General features: G+C 43.8%; 2 protein-coding genes across 5 annotated transcripts in view; one reads left to right on the top strand and one right to left on the bottom strand.

Moving 5' to 3' along the window:
- TMTC3 (transmembrane O-mannosyltransferase targeting cadherins 3) overlaps positions 1–14632 on the bottom strand; it is a 37906-nt gene extending 23274 nt beyond the window's left edge. The window contains exons 1-6 of the mRNA XM_066634328.1: positions 14501–14632; positions 10583–10695; positions 8643–8859; positions 6258–6476; positions 3844–3943; positions 3036–3151 (exon numbers count right to left, since the gene is read on the bottom strand). Coding sequence (XP_066490425.1) covers positions 3036–3151; positions 3844–3943; positions 6258–6476; positions 8643–8849 — 642 coding nt within the window. The 5' untranslated portion in view covers positions 8850–8859; positions 10583–10695; positions 14501–14632. The remainder of the gene's footprint in view (positions 1–3035; positions 3152–3843; positions 3944–6257; positions 6477–8642; positions 8860–10582; positions 10696–14500) is intronic.
- A 315-nt stretch (positions 14633–14947) lies between these two features.
- CEP290 (centrosomal protein 290) overlaps positions 14948–19230 on the top strand; it is a 53842-nt gene continuing 49559 nt past the window's right edge. For 2 of the 4 annotated variants that reach the window (XM_066633145.1, XM_066633149.1), the window contains exons 1-4: positions 14948–15206; positions 17149–17272; positions 17386–17463; positions 18399–18468. In XM_066633145.1, the coding sequence (XP_066489242.1) occupies positions 17171–17272; positions 17386–17463; positions 18399–18468 (250 nt within the window). In that variant the 5' untranslated portion in view covers positions 14948–15206; positions 17149–17170. Of the gene's footprint in view, positions 15212–17148; positions 17273–17385; positions 17464–18398; positions 18469–19230 lie in introns of all 4 variants that reach the window. The other 2 variants (XM_066633146.1, XM_066633147.1) reach the window with 2 other exon arrangements.

Here is a 19230-nt window from a genome sequence, read left to right on the forward strand (position 1 = left end):
CACGTGGATGGCAAAAAATGCACTATAGCAAATCAATTTAAAAAACAAAGGTTCTTGCTCTGGTTATTTAAAAACATCCTTGCTAACCTTTGTGATGTAAGGTAAGAGTCATTAAGACGACAATCCATCAATCAATCATCCTCCAAGTGCTTCACTCAGCCCCTCCCTTCCCCAATGCAAAGAGATCACTTTTCTTTCACTGATCAGGGGGACAGGAGGGGTCGCCTGGAGAGTGAAGGATTGATGGATTGTCAGCCAGCTGCCCTCTCTCTCTCATTAAGGAGGCTATTGTTAAAGGACTATTCCATTTTTTAAATTGATTTTAAAAGGATGCATTTTTTCTCTTCTCCAGGAATCAGCACATTCCTTCTCATTTGCAGTGGCCATTCGTGTTGAGTCAAATCAGTGTATAAAAAATCCGTGTATAACAAGGCTGGACCTGTATATTGTTTCTATAACATAACTGCAGCTGCAATCCTAGAATTATTTATTTGGGGCTGAACAGAACTTACTTGCATCTATGAAGTAGATTGGGCTTACTGAGTTGGAATGGAAAGCATGCACTCCATAATCCAATACATGACATCCACCATTAGGCAGTTTTTAGTACTGAAAACTTGCAATTCGTGACCATGAAAGAGTTTCAAAATATAGATTTAAATGTTGCAAGCATTTTAAATGATGCTTTCCCAGCGGAAGGACAAGCAAATGAACCACAGAAAACACTCCCAGGAGAGCAGGCTTTCCCGTTTAGTGTCAATATAGGAAAGCTATTTTTACAAGTCTCGCTCTAACTGCCACTATTATAGCTGCTAAACCTTGGCAAAGAAACAAGTCTTGGTGTCTACCACTTTGAAAACATTTTTTTGCTCACAAGTGTGCTTGAGTGCCATTGCTTTTCTTCACAGCATTTACGCTGTGCACTGAACAACACTTACAAAAATGATTGTCTGGTGCTTTTGCCCTCCTGTCGGACTCAAGAGTCTGTACACTGCATGCAAGCCGGTGTTCTTACAGGTGACCAAAGTGAAGGAATTACAGCTACATCAGGGCAGTTCAAATTTAGGCAGCTGGGGGGCACATGGCCCTTGGGTGATGCTTGGCTGGGCTGACGAAGAAGTAATTGGCAGTGAAGTGATGACATCACTGTCAGTTACTTCTGCATTCGGAGTGTGCTGAAGTCGTTTGGCAGGCTCGTGATGCAAGGGTAGAGGTGGGTGTCGCTGGGCTTTTCAATCTCCCTGCCATTCCATTCCAATTTCAAGAAGTTGAAATGGCACAGCAGGGAAACAAAAAAGCCACCAGCATGCCCCACCCTACTTGAGCTGACAAGCATGAAGGCGCTCCAAAGAGCCTTCGAACCTGACAGCTGGAGTGGGGCAGGGCATGCTGGGAGAGGGAGCTCTTATGAGGCAGGTCGGACCACCCTGAGCTATATTCTACTGCAGCAGTTAAATGGGGAGTCTTTAAATATACGGGCCAGCTGGTCACTCTGCAAGTATTTTCATGGTGTTCCTCGTTACCTGGGTTTACTTTGTAAAAGTTACAAAGTTTTGGACTATGTAGTGTTGGCACCAGGTTGCTAGAGGCCTTGGAGCCAAGTCCTGCACTGGGCTCCACATGGCACTCCTGTCTACCCCCCCCCCAATGGTTTACTGGGCACTACAACCACAGACTGATATTGAGGATTCATGGGATGGCCTAACCAAATGGGCCCTTGGCCAGGGTTCAACCTTTGATGTTACCCTTGGCGTTGTATGAGAGATTCTTAAATTTATTATGATTAAGACAATTTCCATAATCACTTTTCAACAAACAAGTTCACAAAGCAGTCTACAGGGAAAAATCAAATAACTAAATGGCTCCCTGTTCCCAAAGGGCTCACAATTTAAAAAGATGCAGAAGAACACCAGCAAACAGCCACCAGAAAAGACATTGAGGGGGGGTTACTCTTTTCCTGCTGAATATAAAAGAGAAGCACCACTTGAAAAAGTGCCTCTTTGCTTAATTAGCAGGTTATTTGAGTTTAGTTTGGTTGTGCTTCAGATCACTGTTACAGTTTGCTTCTTCTTCATCACAGACCATCATATTTTCTGACTCCCTGGCTAACATGCCAAAGACAATTTGAAGGGCTTCCAAAGTAAACTTGAAATTTCTTCTATACCTGCTGCAGTTGTATCAGAAGTACAGCATAAAGGGAACGCGTTACTAGGAAGTGGGTAGAAATGTATGCATTTTGTGAACTTTCTGGCCCTATTCAGAGATTACCATTTGTGCAGAGAGCCAGCATGGGGAGAATCGGAGCGTATTACACAGCCTCCAAGAAATCTTATGGCCAGTGTTTGTGTGCAGAGGCAAAGGAGGGATGCCTAAGCGCATGTCCAGGGGCCTCAAAGTCTGCTAGCTGGTCCCCCCCCCAACATGGCTCTCCATGCAGATGATCACACCTGTCCTACATTGCTTGCAGTTGTTTGTGGATCAAGACATTTCAAAGACTGTCCACTACAAGAGCTTAATTTGGATAACATTTTAAGAATCAGATGCCTGATCTTGTCTGATCTTGGAAGCTAAGCAGGGTCAGGACTGGTTAATACTTGGATGGGAGACTGCCTGGGGATACCAGTGGCTGTAGGCTTATACCATAGTCTTTCGAGACTGAAGGTTGCCAACCATTTAAGAATCATGGACACCACTAATACGTGTGTGTCGTATCTCTGCACTGAAAGGTACGTTGCATTGTTTTATGTGAGCCAATGAGTTTGGAATGTTTTCAGGCTATCTATTCTGATGCAGGGGGGCAGACTAAATTATTTTTATGAATATGATTGTCCTTAGGTCTTCTGTTTCCATTAACACTTTGGGGGGGGGATTGGGTAAGATACTCATACAAGCACAATGACTAAATAAAATAAACAGTCACATGAATGCAGCTCTTATTCAAGACAAACTATTCAAGTTACACAAAACACACAAGCCCTTTTTGCAGATGCTTGATAAAATCAAAGGCTTAGAAATGGATTAGACACATTCCTTACCCCTTGAGCTACAAATACTTCATAAACACAGCATATTCCCACTACTGTGATTCCTTGTTCCTTGCATAATGTTGCAACGGCCACCAGAAAGACAGTCAGTCCAATAGGAGTCCACACTGCAATGTAAGACGGGGGGGGGGGGGGGAGAACATTAGCAGATTAAAAACTGGAGAAAGCAAGTGCCAAGTTGGAAATACATTAAGAACTGGGAGCTAAAGCCCATTTTCTGGACACTGAACACGGTGGATCTTGCCAACTGGATTGATCAAGATTGATCACACTACTAGTCCCAAATACTCAGAACATCATCACAACCTTGCCAAATAGCCATACATTGCAATGTAAGTTCCAGGCAAGGGGACAAAAGTCTTGTGCCTAACCCCATGCTTGGGAACGCATGTGAGTGCATGCTCCCCCCAATGGTGCCCAAGAACAAGGTACTACTAAGACTCCACAACTTCCTGATGTATCGTGGGGCAATATACTACAAACTTACCTGAGTCATGGCACCTCTGCAACTTCTTCTCAGCTCAGCTGGGAGCTGCCATCTGGTGAAATCTTGTGAGATCCCAGATTGTGGTGCCCCAATTTCTTGAGATCCAATATGTGATTTTGTTAGATCTTGTGAGATTTGGGAACCATCCTCTTGGATCTTGCAAAGTTATGTGAGATCCAAAACGACAGAGCTCAGGGTAGAAGGAGCCACTGGGAACACCCCACCGCATCCCTGTGAGTGTGCCACGACACACACTTTGGGAACCCCAGCACCACAGAAACATTTTGGTATCTTGCTGTGGATGGTATTTACCTATAGTGTTTTCTGGTCCTTTAGATCTGGTATATGATAAAAAAGCAACTAAGAAAAAGATAGAGGAGAGAAGCTCAGCTCTGCCCACGACACCAGTTACCTAAAGAGAAGGAAAGAGCACATGTTAAGTAATCTACAAACCAAAGCGGGGTGTGAGGAAAGCTATAAGCCAGTTGTGCAAACAATAAAAATATATTTGTCCTGTACTCTTTATGCATACCTCTATGAATGCCAAATGAAAACAAAAAACAGCAGCCTGGATTGGATCGAGCTTCTCACAATGTTGTCATGTGCAGAATTAGAGTGCCCTCTAGTGGTCAATACATGGAAGTGCCCACCTGCTAGATGAATTACTTCCATTTTTGTTTCCAATAGAATAGGCAAAGCTGATCTGGCCATCCCCTTCCTTCCCAGTTTAAAGCGCTGTATGGCTATGCGTCTCCATGAGGAGATGAACGCAGGAGGGCTTTTCAGAAGTGTGCCAATGATATGCATACTTAGCTCTGTCTTCCTCATGCTAAGCATTTGTTGCAGCATTAATTGTACATATGATCTGAATGACTTAAAAGGGTTCTCACTTGCTTTTATTTGACTTTGATGGGAGTATTTCTGTGCCACTTATAGGTTCAGTTTCAGTTACATCTATGAAAATATTCACAATGAAGGTAATACATTGCAGTTTTGTTTTAACAAGCAACTTTAAACACAAACATAAGGACAGAACCCTGTCTAATTTTTATTTATTTATTTATTTATTTATTTTATTTATTCATTTATTTTAGGCAAGCTAAAACCTAACCAACCTGGGGAAACGTATTTACAATGCAGTCCTAAACATATCTACTTATAAGTAAAATCCACTGAGTTCAGTGAAGCTTACTCCCAGGCTGCACAGGATTGCCATCTCAGGGCCCAATCCTATACAACTTTCCAGTGCTGATGCAACTATGCCAATGGGACATATGCTATATTCTGCAGTGGGGAGGCAGTCATGGAAACTTCCTCAAAGTGAGGGAACATTGGCCCCCTAACCTTGGGGCTGCATTGGTGCTGAAAAGTTGGATAGGACTGGATCCTCTAGCAGTTAAAATGCAAAACAAAAATACAGCATCAGGTTTTCCCCAAACAATACAAACTCCAGTATACCAGGATACCAGGAGCATGAATAAAGTCAATAAGGAACAAACTACATGCTCTGAAAAAAGAGTTGGATATGCTTCAGAAAAATCCAAAATCTTAAAGCTCAGCAGGGAAAAAAAGCTTGGAAAAAGATTTGCATAATACTTTGTGAAATTGCTGTAAAGAATAGTTTTAAACCATAGGTTTTATTGAAGGATGGAAGTGTGTAAACTTTCACCTCTTTTTCTGTTATTTCAGGATTAATTGAGAAGGAAGGCATAATTGGATCTCACCCAATTTCCAACTACCAAAATAATCAAGCTCTTTAGCTTCCTCCTAAGTTTTAAGTACGTACTTTATACACATTCTTGCCATTCTTGCTTCTGGAGATGCCTGCAGTCTCCCTAAGGCATCATCTGTTGGCTGTAGGCATTTCCAGATGCATGGCAAGAATGGGTAGCAAAATGGAAGATGCGTTTCAGTGTAAATAAGTGTAAAGTAATGCATGTTGGGACAAAAAAATCAAAACTTCATGTATAGGCTAATGACAGATCAGGAGAGAGATCTGAGGATACTGGTGGGCAGCACGCTGAAAGTGTCGACCCAATGTGTGTCAGTGGCAAAGAAGGTTAACTTCATGCTTGGGATCATTTAAAAAAATAACTGAGAATAAAGCAGCTGATATTATAATGCCATTGAACAAATTGATGGTAAGGCCACAACTAGAGTATTGCATCCAGTTCTGGTAGCCACACCTCAAAAAGGATACAGTGGAAATAGAAAAGGAGCAAAAAAGAGCAAACAGGAGGCTGCAGCAGCTCCTGTATGAGGAAAGTCTAGAAAAGAAGCATTTGAGGGGAACACGACATGATAAACTAGATAGAAGGATATTCTTTTCCCTCTCACACAGCACCAGAACTGGGGGACGTTCACTCAAATTGAGCGTCAGGAAAGTCAGAAGAGACAAAAGAAATATCTTTTTACCCAGCGTGTAATTGGCCTGTGGAACTCCTTGCCACAGGATGGGGTGATGGCGTTTGGCCTAGAGATCTTTAAAAGTGGATTGGTCAGATTTCTGGTGCAAAGTCTATCACAGGTTACAAGTCATGATCGTATGTGCGACCTCCTGATTTTAGAATTACCAGGGTGCAGGTATCATGTTGTTTTGTGTGCTCCCTAAAGCATCTGATGGGCCACCGTGAGATACAGGAAGCTGGACTAGATGGGCCTTTAGTCTAATCCACGAGGGCTGTTCTTATGGAGCAACTGAATACAGCCTTCTCAGGCTTACTTACTGCTTCAGTGTGTACTGGATGCACTGCAAACAGCAAGGAAGCAACCACACTGCTCCTGTTGTCCAAGAAAATCTTGCAGACCTTGAGGAAGACTATACAAACAGCTGCATGAAAGACCACGTTCAGGAAGTGGTAAGAAACGGCATTTAACTCACTGAACAGATAGTTCAAACGAAAGGTGAGGACAGTGAGTGGCCGATACGACTTATGACTCCTCTCCTGAAACACAACAAAAAACATGTACATTTTAAAAAGCTAGTGATGGTTTTTATAAAACAAACCAGGTGAAAATTGTAAATGGAACCCTGAAGCCTATCAGGGTAAAAGTCAGCTTAGTGTCTCTTCTTGCAGAAAACAGATACCGCAGAAGAAAAACCAAAAAACTGTTTAGAAACTCCAAGGATGGGTCTAATACTAGCTTCATAAATTTACCAGTAGCAAGAACTCTTCTGTGATTAGATAATTCACCAGAACATACAGATGGATGTCCAAGGCAAGAAACAAGGCCTTTTCGGGGGTGGCATGAATCTTATGGAACTCACTCCCTCCCAGTTTACAAGTTGCTATCTCCTTAGAGGCTTTCCAGCAGGGCCTACATACATTTCTTTTTAAATTAGCCTTCTGACTTCATGGTCTTTACAATAGTAGTCAGGTTTTATGTAAATTATCTCCATGATGATTAGATTTTACCGACCTTGCCCTTTCTTAGGAGGTGACTGCTGCTGGTTTTGTGTCTTATAATATTCTAAAAGTGTGCGTTTTGACATACGAGGTATGTCTATTAAATAACGAGACTGATTAAATAACTCACCTTTATTTATTGGTATTACAAATTTAATGTTTGTCCCCTTCAATATACTCCCCATTTGCACTAATACATTGCTGTACTCTTGTTTTCCACTGGTTGAAGGCATGGAGCAAATCAATTTCTGTCAGTTTTTTCAACATATCTGCCGTTTTCTTCTTTACAGCATCAACTGACTCAAAATGTGTCCTTTTAAGCACTGATTTAACTTTTGGGAAAAGATAAAAGTCGCAAGGTGCTAAATCAGGCAAATATGGAGGATGTTCAAGTGGAGTAGTGTGATTGTCAGTCAAAAACTGCTTCACAGAAAGTGCTGTGTGAGCAGGCACATTGTCCTGGTGAAGAATGAAACCATTTTTCCACAGTTGCGGCCGTTTCTTTCTGACTCTCTCTCTCAGCTTTTTCAAAACTTCCTTATAATAATGCTGGTTAACTGTTGGGCCTTCCGGAACCCATTCATCCAAAATTACACCCTTGATATCAAAAAAAACAATGAGCATTGCTTTGAATTTTGACTTGCTTTGACAAGCTTTTTTCACTCTTGGTGATGACGGTGTTTTCCAGTGCATTGACTGTCTTTTGGTTTCAGGATCGTACTGGAAGATCCAGGTCTCATCACAAGTGATTACTTTATGAAACAGGTTTGGATCTGCGTCCAATTCTGTTGGTGTTTTGTGCAATTTTACTAAAAATTTCAAATTGACACGTTGTTCAACTTTTAAACTTAGCATTTTTTTGGCACTCTACAGAAAACACAACCAAACTAAATGGCAACTCACAATCAACTGAAAGTCATAGAGTGTTGCTGCTTGTCATGCAGGTTCAGACATGTTCAAGGTTACTACGTATGCAGTTATAACCGGTTCTGACTACTTTGTTTACTAGGTGGAATCACAGTCTCGTTATTTTATAGATATACCTCGTATTAGGATACTTAGCATGCACATTGTAAAGTACTGTTTTAAATGAGGTTTATGGTTTTGTAAGCCACTTTGGGTGCCCTTCAGGGACAAAGGTGGAATCCAAATTGAGCAAATAAATAAAGGTATATGCATTACAAGACGACTTGGGCTCTGCCCTCCACTCACCCTTTCCCTATTTGGAGCAGCTCTCACCTGCTCTGGCATGCATTTCCTCTAAATCTGGCACCGGCAGGATTGCGCAGCCCTTACCACTGGTGCTCCTAAGGTGCTAGGGTGTCACAATGTGCTTTATGGGCCTACTAATACTACTACTAGATGCTGCTAGATGTGTTCAAAACTAGTTGAAGAACTATTTTTAATGAATGTTAATCAGTTCAATAATCCAAATCAACCAGGAGAGAGAAATGGAGTAGGGTTCTAGGCAAGACCAACTGGGGGGGGAGGGAGAAGAGCTATTTAACCTGCACTTCAAGCAAAATGGGACCTCAGATTTAGACACTAGGACCAGCCAATAGCAGAAGCTTCTTTACATAATCAGCAGATTGAGAAGACACATTCATCACAGTCTAATCTTGTTCCATTCAGAAATGATATATATTTTTTATTAATATTTCTTAACACAAGTATGATAAAATGTTAGATGAGATAATCAATTACCTCTGACATAGGAGTCCCCCAGAAGTCATTCAGAAAGAGATTCTTCAAAGGAGTTGAAGGATGTAAGTCTTTGTTGTCCAAAATGGCTGAAACATCATCAAACACAAAGCCACAAAACAGACTATTCCAGTAGCAAGCTGCTACAACTCCAATTATTAGTGCAATTTCCTTTAGTGTAACATAAGCCATCTTCTCCAGAGTTATCATGAACCGTTAGCTAAAAAACAGATGAAAACATGTTTTTAGACTCCGTTTTCATAAAAACCACCAGCAATTATAGTTAGGATTAACTCAGAGTCCAATCCTATGAATATCTACTCAGAAGTAAGTCCTATTACAGTCAATGAGGCTTACTCCCAGGAAAGTGTGGATAGGATTGGGCTGTCAGGCTGCAATCCTATACACACTTACCTGGGACTAAGTCCCACTGAACTCCAGTAGGCTTACTTCTCAGTAGGCATGCTTAGGATTGCACTGCCAGGGTATTTTCATTTCACTGTCTAATCTCTTAAACAGTGCATTAAGATTGACCCAACTCTGTACTGAAATAATTCTGTAACAAACGCTGGGGATAAATCAAACTGTTATCTCCCTACTAGGTGCTTGTACGGACACCAGGCAAATTTCTCTTATCAGATAAAGTTATCATCCATCATTGAGCAAATGAGGCAACAACAAGACAAACTGTAGGAAGAAAAAAAAGTGTCATTCTTAATTTCTATTAACAACTTTTGGCTAACACTTTGATAAACAAAGAGACATACTTCAAGTCAATGGCAGCACTGGAGTGTCCTTGACCATAACAGCAGCTGGTTTAGAGTTCCCTGTGCACGTATGCATTCATTTTCACCATCACCCCTGCCTTCCTTCTCCTGCTGCTTATCTCACCTGGGCCTGGGGAGATATCAGGGTGGTGGGGGAATACCCACTCACTTGCTGAACTGCCACCACCAATTGCCTATCCCGCTTTCCTGTGCTGGGGTAAGGAGTGGGGTGAAGACAATTCAGTTGACTTGTTAGTGTTCCACCCCATCAACTATTCTAACTGCTGACCTCATAACACTGAACCCTGGAGGAGGCAGGGAGGGAGGAAAAAGTGCCCAAGTAGGAACTCACTCTTCCCTTTCCAAGAACCCGATCAAAATTTAAAGTTAGGTTTTGACTCTAGATTTTTCTAGCTTTATGCATTACTTGCATATAGAACTATTAATGCCTAAAGTTAAAAGATTGCTCTAAATTTTTGGACTTGAGGGTGTCCAAGGTTGGCTGCTGGCCTTCAGGATAAGTCAATCCTGGTACTGAGAATTTTCAGTCACAATCTTCCTAATAGAATGTAATATAGGGAGACCCCCGTTTCCGCAGATCCCATATCTCTAGTTTCACGTATTCGCAGTCCCACCATGTGCCCCCTCCAGAAGTGAGGGGAGCTTTGCTCGCTTCACCTCCGGAGAGTCTTCTGAGCCCAGCAGAGGCCACACGTCTTTCTGCAGCCTCTGCTAGGCTCAAATGATGATTTTCGGTCAAAAAAAGACTACTTCCGATTTTTGGCTGAAGATTGGAAGTAGCATTTTTTTGTCATTCTGAGCTCGGCATAAGCTGCAGATGGATGTATGCAGCCTCTGATTGGCTCAGAAGACCCTCCGGTGGCAAGAGGAGCTCAGCTCCCTTTGCCGCCAGACAGCTGGGGGGAGCATTCCCTCACATCCACTGTTTCACTTAAGCACAGGGGCTTCCAGAACCCCCACAGATATGGGGGTATGCCTGTAATGATCAAGTAGGCAAGCTTAGAGCTTAGTAATTCAAAAGCAGTTAAAACTTTGGGTTGTATCCCAAGTTTAATGAATTGCAAGCAAGTTAGCAAAACCATCTAGTGAAAACTAACATACAACACCTTTGGAGTCCAGTGATGGAGAACATCTTTAACAAAGTGTTGAACTTACCGTTCAAGCCAGGTATTTCTTAATGTATACATTCCCTTCAGGAAAAGTCATTAAATTTTTATCTGGATTGATGTCAGTAACTGTGATTAACGCAGGGTGCTTATGGATGTTTACTAGAGAGAGAGAAAAAAAAATCAAATTTCAAAAACGCACTGTTTCATGGAAACCATTTAAATCCCTTTGATTCCCCATATCACCACAGTGGGCCTTCAGTATCCATGGGGGGTCGATACCACAACCCCCTGCAGATAATGAAATCCACTGGGGGGGGGCGAACAGAGGGTGTCAATGTCTTTTGTGAGAATTTTTATTTAAGTCCAAACCACACATCACATATACCGCAGGCACTCGCCTATAAGTCAACCCCACAGATAAGCTGAGGGCAGGTTTTGATCCAACAATCATGGAATTTTCTGTGACCCTCGGATAAGTCTGGGGTTAAACTTGGGGGGGTATCTGACTATAGTTTTGTCTGATTTTACTCAAGGCCAGATCCTGAAAAATAACCTACCACTAATTGTTACCTAAGAAATATAGTCTAATTTATAAAACATAGTAAAAGATCATAAGATACATTTTTATTCTTTTTAAATTCTGGTCTTCACCACCTTTTTGTAAACACTATCAGAGTAAGTGCACTGTAAACTACATACCAGTAAAACAGTGGTTCCCAGCCTGGTATTCACGTACTCCCAGGGACACTCAACAGGACCTTTAGGGGTACTTGAAAAAGAATGGCAGAATGCCAGAAAAAGGCAGGCCGTGCTCCAGAATGCCTTGCAAGGACCAGCAAAGCAGGAAGGGAGGTAGTTAGTTGGCTGTGAAAGCCCCACCAATAGCTAGTTTGTGGTCATCAATTCATCTATGAACCAGTGATTGAAAACCAGCACAGTAAAAAAGCTGAAACATAATATGGAAAATGATCAATCACCCAGAATTTCTCAGCACACTTCTAGTGCAAAACAGTGCAAAGGCAGAGTCTTCTGTTCTTCAAACAGGTGAAAAGAGAAAACACTGTGATGAATACATGAAGTCTGGGTTTTCATAGAGAGGAGATGAGGGCTTGTATTATTACAAACATTTTGCTAATATGAAGGGTACAATTTATTATTGCCAAGGGATATGAAAGTGAAAGAAGTTGGGAACCACTGCAGGAAAACCATAAATCAAAGACACCTTTAAGGTGTCTAGTGTGTTAAGCCAGAAGCTCTACATACAACATAACAACCCATAACAGAGAGTGTGCAATTCAATTCACAGCAGAGAGATGAGCTATTTGCAACTCTTTTTACTCAGAAGTAGACCCACTGCTTTCCATGGGTGTTATTCTTATGTAATGGTGCACTGAACTGTAGCCTGGGAAGGAGGGTTCCATCCTGGTGTTTCAAAAAACAGACCTGCTTTGCAAGCATTTGCAAAGCAGAACCAGGCTGCAGCAGAAGAATAAAAGGTTAACTTTGGCTGGAATGTCCCTGGAAAGTAACTATAGCAACTTAGGAGGTGCCTGCCTGAGCTGAGCAAGAGCTCAGCTGAGAAACCAACTTTTCAGAGTTGAAAAGCTCTGCCCTCTAATTGATCCAGAGATAAGGCGAAGTGATAATTGGAGCTTGATTACTTGGCAAAAATTTCACTATACTTAGGTAACTCCCTACACATGTAATGCTCTGCTTGCATATTGGAATCCCAAAGGATGTTAGATCGAAGCATATAGGAGAGAACTTAGAAATAACCATATGATTGAGCATGGAAAAAACACATAGCAGCTGTGCCCAGTTGGAAGACATGGGGATTGAGAAGTCAAAGAACAGTGTAGGCATTCCTTGTCTGACATATCAGCAAACTGTTTTCCAAACAATACATTTCCAAGTCATTAATTACAATCTCCAGGGATACTGCTGGAAAGAGAGACAGCTCTGTTTCCATTTATCCCAACCGCTATTGAGGGATGATCAATTAAAGGAGATCCTCCTGCTAGCATGCAGAATGTAAGTCTGCCTTCTGTGGAGAAAGAGACACTGCTAGGATCTAAAAACTGTAATCCAAAGGGAATGAAATAGTTGCACAAACTAACTCTCGCACACACTTTTTGGAGTCAGAATCTCCACTGAACAGGAGGCTCCTAACATTAAAAGTGCTAGCCCTAGATGCCAATACAACGCCTTCCTAAATAAAAAGGTCTTGAGGACCTGTTGAAAGGTCTCCAAAGAGGGAGCCATTCTTAATTACAGGGGGAGGGATTTCCACAGACATGGTGCCACTACTGAGAAGGCTCTATTCCTCCCCACCATCTCCCTCACCTCTGTCAATGGTGGTAGTTAGAAGAGCCCTCTTTGATGACCTGAGAAGATGGGTAAGATTGTATGAAAGGAGGCAGCCCCTCAAATAACCTGGTCCTGAGCTTCAAAGGGCTTTAAATGTCAAAACAAGCACTTTGAATTGTGCAATGAATTGGCAGAGTCCTTCTGAGTCAGAAGTCTCTTTAGGCAAGTAAAAATCTTTGAGTTTTTAGTAAAAGAACTATTGGATTTTGGCTTGGTCCATTATACATTACATAAAACTCTACAACACATCAAAGCAGCTTTGTAGAGCTGGAAAGGAGCCAAATACTACTTCTGCATTGACAGCTAGCCATTCTGCATTGTATTAATTGCATTAAAATGTTCATATACAGTATGTTTACTCACGGAAGTCTCTAAGTAATCATAAGAATAATGCACTTATGAGAGAGTTGTGATCCATCACTGGTACTTAAGGACATTGTGGAAAGTGAGAGGCATGACAGTAAGAGAGAATATTTACATGTAGCAAAATATTGTTTTTCAACCTTCTGCTCAAATCACCACCACCAGTGATATCAAGTTATGGAAACAGATAATTAGGAATGGTTCAGCTGTCGACAAACTTAATTCTGAGGCTGCCTTTGAAGGAAGCTGTCCAAGGAAGCTTTAGAGGTCAATTAGACAGAAAAAAATATTTTATATGGAGACGTCAAGTAGATAAAGCTATATGCTGGGAAGAAACACCAAACTGGAACTACTTTTGCATGGGCTTATCGGACTCCTTTATTCTGACAGCTCAGGCTGCACCTGCACAGGCCGGCTGAGCTGAACCACATACTAGCATCTAAGTTTCATTCACAAAATCATCAGTGAAAAGTGTTGAGATATGTATTTTAGCTAATCAGTAATTATTTTGCATGCACATACATATATTGTATATTATTGCCTTGTGTGTGTGGCTGTTAGAGACCGTGTGTGTGGCTGCTAGAGACTGTGTATGTGTTTGTGTCTACTACAGACCTTGTGAGTGTATGAGGCTGCTAGAGACCTTGTGAGAGAGAGGGTGTGCATGTGGCTACTACAGACCTTGTGAGTATATGTGGCTGCTAGAGACCGTGTGTGTGTGTGGGGGGGGCTGCTAGAGACTGTGCATGTGCACGTGTGTGTGTGTGTGTGTGTGGCTGCTAGAGACCTTGTGAGAGAGAGAGAGAGGGTGTGCATGTGGCTGCTAGAGACCTTGTGAGTGTATGAGACTGCTAGAGACCTTGTGAGAGAGAGGGTGTGCATGTGGCTACTACAGATCTGGTGAGTGTATGAGGCTGCTACAGACCTTATGTGTGTGTCTGCGTGCGAGTGTGCGTGCAGATATTTGCCAAACTCTCCCTAGAAGAGGAATCTGGCAGGTATCTACAGCAGTGTCTCAGCCAGTGTAGTGGTGGCCCTGGAGGCGGTGCCCGGTGTGCCTGCTAGAACCCCAGACGCCCCCGCCGAGCAGCGAGCCTAGCGGTGCAGCGAACAGCGGCGCTGGGCAGGAAGGCTTCAGGGAGTCCGGGGCAGGCGCCATCACCTCATCCAGTGGCGAGGAGTTCCGCAGGCCGACCACGCTGGGCGATTAGCCCTGCAGCGGCGCTCGCCTCACCTGCACGGGGGACCCGCAGCCACGAGCCGCCTGCCTGGAAGCGCTCCCGCCGCCTCCTGCTCCGCATGACGAGCTCTCTACTGCCGGGGCTCCGCTCGCTCCATCGCTGCTTCACCTGAGGCGAGCGACGGCCCCTCCCCGCACTGCGCACGCGCAGTCCCTTCGCTCGCGGCGAATGACGGGAACTCGCCTGCCGCGACTCCTACTCCCAGCATTCCAAGGGGCGGTCTCTCGGGAACGTTGGACTCACGGGCGGCGCGGAGCATCCTGGGGCGTGTAGTTTTCTTTCGCTGCCCTGACGGCGGAGTTGGTTTCCTCATCATCCTCAAGTCAAGGTGTTTTCTTTCCCTAGTGGCGGCAGCACCGCGTTCGCTATTGCGCAAAGCATGCCGGGACGAGTAGTCTCTGGCCGGAGCACTGTGGGGCTTGCGCGCTCGCGAGCGCGGCCAGGCTGTTGAGGCGGTCGCCTAGCAGCGGCCGGCTCCTCCGACCGCGGAAGCCCCCCGGGGGAGGGAGGCTGGGCTGAGGGGGCGGAGAGCCGGGCTGCTGCCCTGGAGCAGGCCTGCCCGTTGCTCTGCAGCGGGCCGGGAGCCGAGCCGAGCCGGGCTGGGGGTCGCCCTTCGCCTGCAGGTGCTGTTGGGAGGAGCTGCGCCTTGGAGCCTCTCCCTGCGGGGCTCTGCCGCCTAGCCTGTGGGGAGTGTTGAGGGTGAGGTGTGTGTGGGATGGTGTGAAGGTGTGTGAGCTGTTGGGGGTGTGTGTGAGAGAGGTGGGGATGTGTGGTTGGGGTGTGTGTGAGGGGTGTATTGGGAGTGGGGTGTGTGTGTTGGGGGCGTGTGGGGATGTGTGAGAGTGTTGGGTGTGTGGAGTGTGTTGTGGGGTGGGGGTGTCTGTTTGGGATGTGTGAGGTGTTGGGGTGTGTGTGTGTGAGGGTGTTGGGTGTGTTTGAGTAAACATCACACCCCCCCAACAGCTCACACTCCCCAACACACATTTCCACTCACACCAACACCGATAGTAAGCATAGGGTGTTGGTGTGTGTGTGGGGTATTTGTGTGTGCGGAGGGGTGTGGGAATATGTGTTGGGGGTGTGAGTTGTTGGGGGTGTGTGTGTGAGGGTGTGGGTGCGTGTGGGATGTGTGAGCTGCTGGGGGTGTGTGTGGGGAGTATGTATGGGGTGTCTTTGGGTGTGTGTGTGTGGGAGGGGTGGGGTGTTGGAGGTGTGTGTGTGGGTGTATATGTGGGGTGGGTGTGTGGGGTATTGGTGTAGGTGTGGGGGGTATTGGTGGTGTGTGTGTGTATATGTGGGGTGGGGTGCATGTGTCGGCAGGGGTATTGAGGTGTGTGTGTGTTTGTGTTGTTGGTGTGTCCATATCTCTGCCCAACTGAGGATGGTATTTCATGTGCCTGATGAAAGGCAGAGAGCCAGGATGCTCCTGTCCCAGTGAACATCAGCCCTTCATCTCAGATGGGAGGGAGTCTTCTGGTTCCTGCTTCAAGTTGCACTGTAGTCAGGTGTAGCTTTTGAAACTCTTCCATGTTCAGCTACACCTGCCAAAATTCCCTCTCCTATACAATGGTTAAAGATATAGGCACTCTGTTCTCCTTTGTATTTGGTGACCCTACTAATGGGGTGTGTTGACGCGATTCCACAGAAGTCAAAATCAATCACCAGCAGTTTAAAATTTTCGCTGCCCTGACGGCGGAGTTGGTTCCCTCATCATCCTGTTTAAAATTTTCTGGGAGTTAATTAATGTATAGCTTATACTTGGAGAAAAGAGTAGGAACTGAAGTGACAAGTTGAATGCTTATTGGTACAATAGCTTAAACTTAAGACATATCTGAGCAGATATCTGATAGGGAGAGAGTTTGTTCAAAGAGCCAGAAAGAGTCATATTTCACAATTTCGGAAGTTTAGGGTGGTGTTCATAAGGGTCCCAGGCAGTGGTTATCCTTACCCTGGTACTGCCCAGGGATATAACTACAAGCTGCCTCCCCCCACCGGTCCTGGCCCCTGCCTCCCCATTCCTCACATGGTCTTCTAAGGGCTTAAAAACGTCACTTTCAGTTTCCTCTATGAAACCGGAAGTGATGCTTTTCGGCTCTCCAAGAGCTTTACTAGACCTTTGGAGGATTGGGGAGGTCACGCTTGACTTCCTCATCGCTCAGAATGCTTCTAGAGGAAAGGCCCTCGGGGTGGCCCATGGATCGGCGCACTGACCGAGTGCTGCGGGGGTATGCCATGGGGAGATGGATGGCAGTGTGGCACTGTCTCCCTAAACCTGACACCTGGGGTATTTGTTCTCCTTACGCCTCCCAGGTATGCCACAGGTCCTAAGTAGTTTCTCAACATACACCAGGGGAGGGCAGACCGTGGCCTGAGGGCCATATCCAGCATCCGTGTGGATCTGTCTGCCCAGTGAGCAGACCTTCTGGTTCCGTGTGGCTGCCAAGCAATGTCCTCATGCAAAGGACAGGGATGCTCTGGGCAGTTGTGTCAGCCCGGGCATCCTGTTGGGCAGCATTCTGGGATTTACTTTTAAAAGGTGATTTCTAGTAAACCACCATTTCCTTGTACCTAGCTAAAACAGAAAATTCATTTGTATGTACCTGGGTTTTTTTTTCTCAAAACAACACATTTGTCCTTGCAGCAGAGAGAAAGAAACATTCAAGATGGCACCCATTTTGGAATGGAAGAAGCTTATGAAGATTGATCCTGATGCTTTGCCTCGTCAAGAGGAACTGGCAGATAACTTGGTGGAAACTGTGGCAAAGGTAGTTTGCATGACAGAAGAATTGTTCTGTAAAAAATCTAAACAAATAGCTTTTATTTTCAGCGTCAAAATCTTCAACTTTTTTGATATTAAATATTTTTCTTCTATGCTTAGGTTGATGGAAATGATCTGAAGAATGAGAACCCTGAACGATTAGTTCAGCTTTTTAAAATCTCCCAGTCACTAATGAAGGTCAGTACTGATACATCTTCGTTACAATAATCTGATCTGAATTTTAATTGGCCAATTTTTCTTCCTCTTAGCTTCAGCTAATATAGGGATAATAATATTTACAGTACAAGTTTTTCTGTAACGACTACTTCAAAATAGTCATTTTCCCTGAGGGCTGGGGATAAGATAGGCCCTCAGTTTGGCTGTACTTGTCGTAAGAGCTGACTAAACAGCCACCGGGTAGATGGGACTCATTAGCCTGGGAAGGCAGCTCATCTGAGAGAAGGAAAACTCTGATCCCAAACCTCCACTGCCTTGTGGCTACATCCAGTTATGGAAATGGTCCATTGGACCATTTCAGTGATGTGGAGAAGGGGGATTTGCTGCATGGGTAATAGTCTATCCTCCATATCTACTTTACCCAGGCTTTGTGCACTGGAGAGGACACTCTGTTCCAGAACCACTATTCAGAGCACGATACCCTAGTCTTCCAAGACTGAAGGATGCCAGCAACTTCAAAATAATACATGTGATGTGTTTTGCACACTCAGAAAGCACTTAACAAATATTATTCAAATAACCATCTTTGAAAATAATCTACCAATAATCTATGGAGTTGTATCTTTGTGATCTTAGAATCTCTTTAATTGATTTTCTTTGCTAATGTGAAAAAAGAGACTCTTCCTTGATCTTTATTTTGTGGCAAACCCCATAATGTGCAGGAGGGCGGAGATGAGTTCCTTGCTACTGCTTTGTGTGACTTACCAAACAATATAGTGGGTTTTGTTGCTGTTGATATGTCTTGTGAATAATTTACAACAATTACATTTTTGGAGACACACAACTTCTCATCATATGATATTAGGAACTTGAAATCATTCTTGCATCATATTTTAGATTCATGGCTTTGTGTAAATACATAAGAAATCTTTTTGTTTTGTTTGTATTTGTTCTAGATGAAAACCCAAGAAGTAGAACTGGCACTGGAAGAAGTTGAGAAAGCTGGGGAGGAACAAGCCAAATTTGGTATCTGCACATCTTTGATGGATAAATAAAACACATACACAAAACCAATTGTATATTATCAGTTTTGAACAGTGAAACAAGTTTACTAGTATTTTCTAGTATATTGTATATCTGATAGGTCATGAATGATATTATGGAAGGAAATGTTAAACACAGGTTAAATGTTGGCACAGGTTAAGGCAAATTTCAAGCTCTGAATGCTTTGGGTGTTCAGCTGTAGTTCCTGTGATTCCCCCTTCCTCTCCCTTCACATGCAGCAACCTTGTTCCTATCACTGGATCCCTGGTGAGCTTCAGATTTCCATTAATTTCAACATAGGCATGTCAAAGTACGAGGCAAACTTTGTTTTGTTTCTGCAGCTGGTTGTGGCTGTAGGAATGTTGGGGGAAATTATAATTATTTTCTCTGTGTATGCCAGTGAATTCCAAGCTGCCAGCTTGCATATTTGCATCAAACCCCTGAAATTCTAGCACCCGGAGGTGCAGTTGAACTTAGGTTTGCAGCAATGAACCATACCAAACAGATCACCTTGTAAAAATTGATGAGATTACTATCGATGAACTGCAGTTTCAAATCTATAAAATGGGGGAGGGTGTCTGATTAGAATGGGCAAGTTCCAACCAAAGCTGCAATTTTACGTTCTGTCATTTACAGTGGAATTTAAAAACCTCATTGAAAATGTGCAACTTTGGATGAGTTGGTATTATCATGTTGCTTCTTTCAGCCCACAACCTTAACAGCCTGGAAGTTGATTCTGTTGAA

This window comes from Tiliqua scincoides, chromosome 7, assembly GCF_035046505.1.
Source record: "Tiliqua scincoides isolate rTilSci1 chromosome 7, rTilSci1.hap2, whole genome shotgun sequence".
Lineage (NCBI taxonomy): Eukaryota > Metazoa > Chordata > Lepidosauria > Squamata > Scincidae > Tiliqua > Tiliqua scincoides.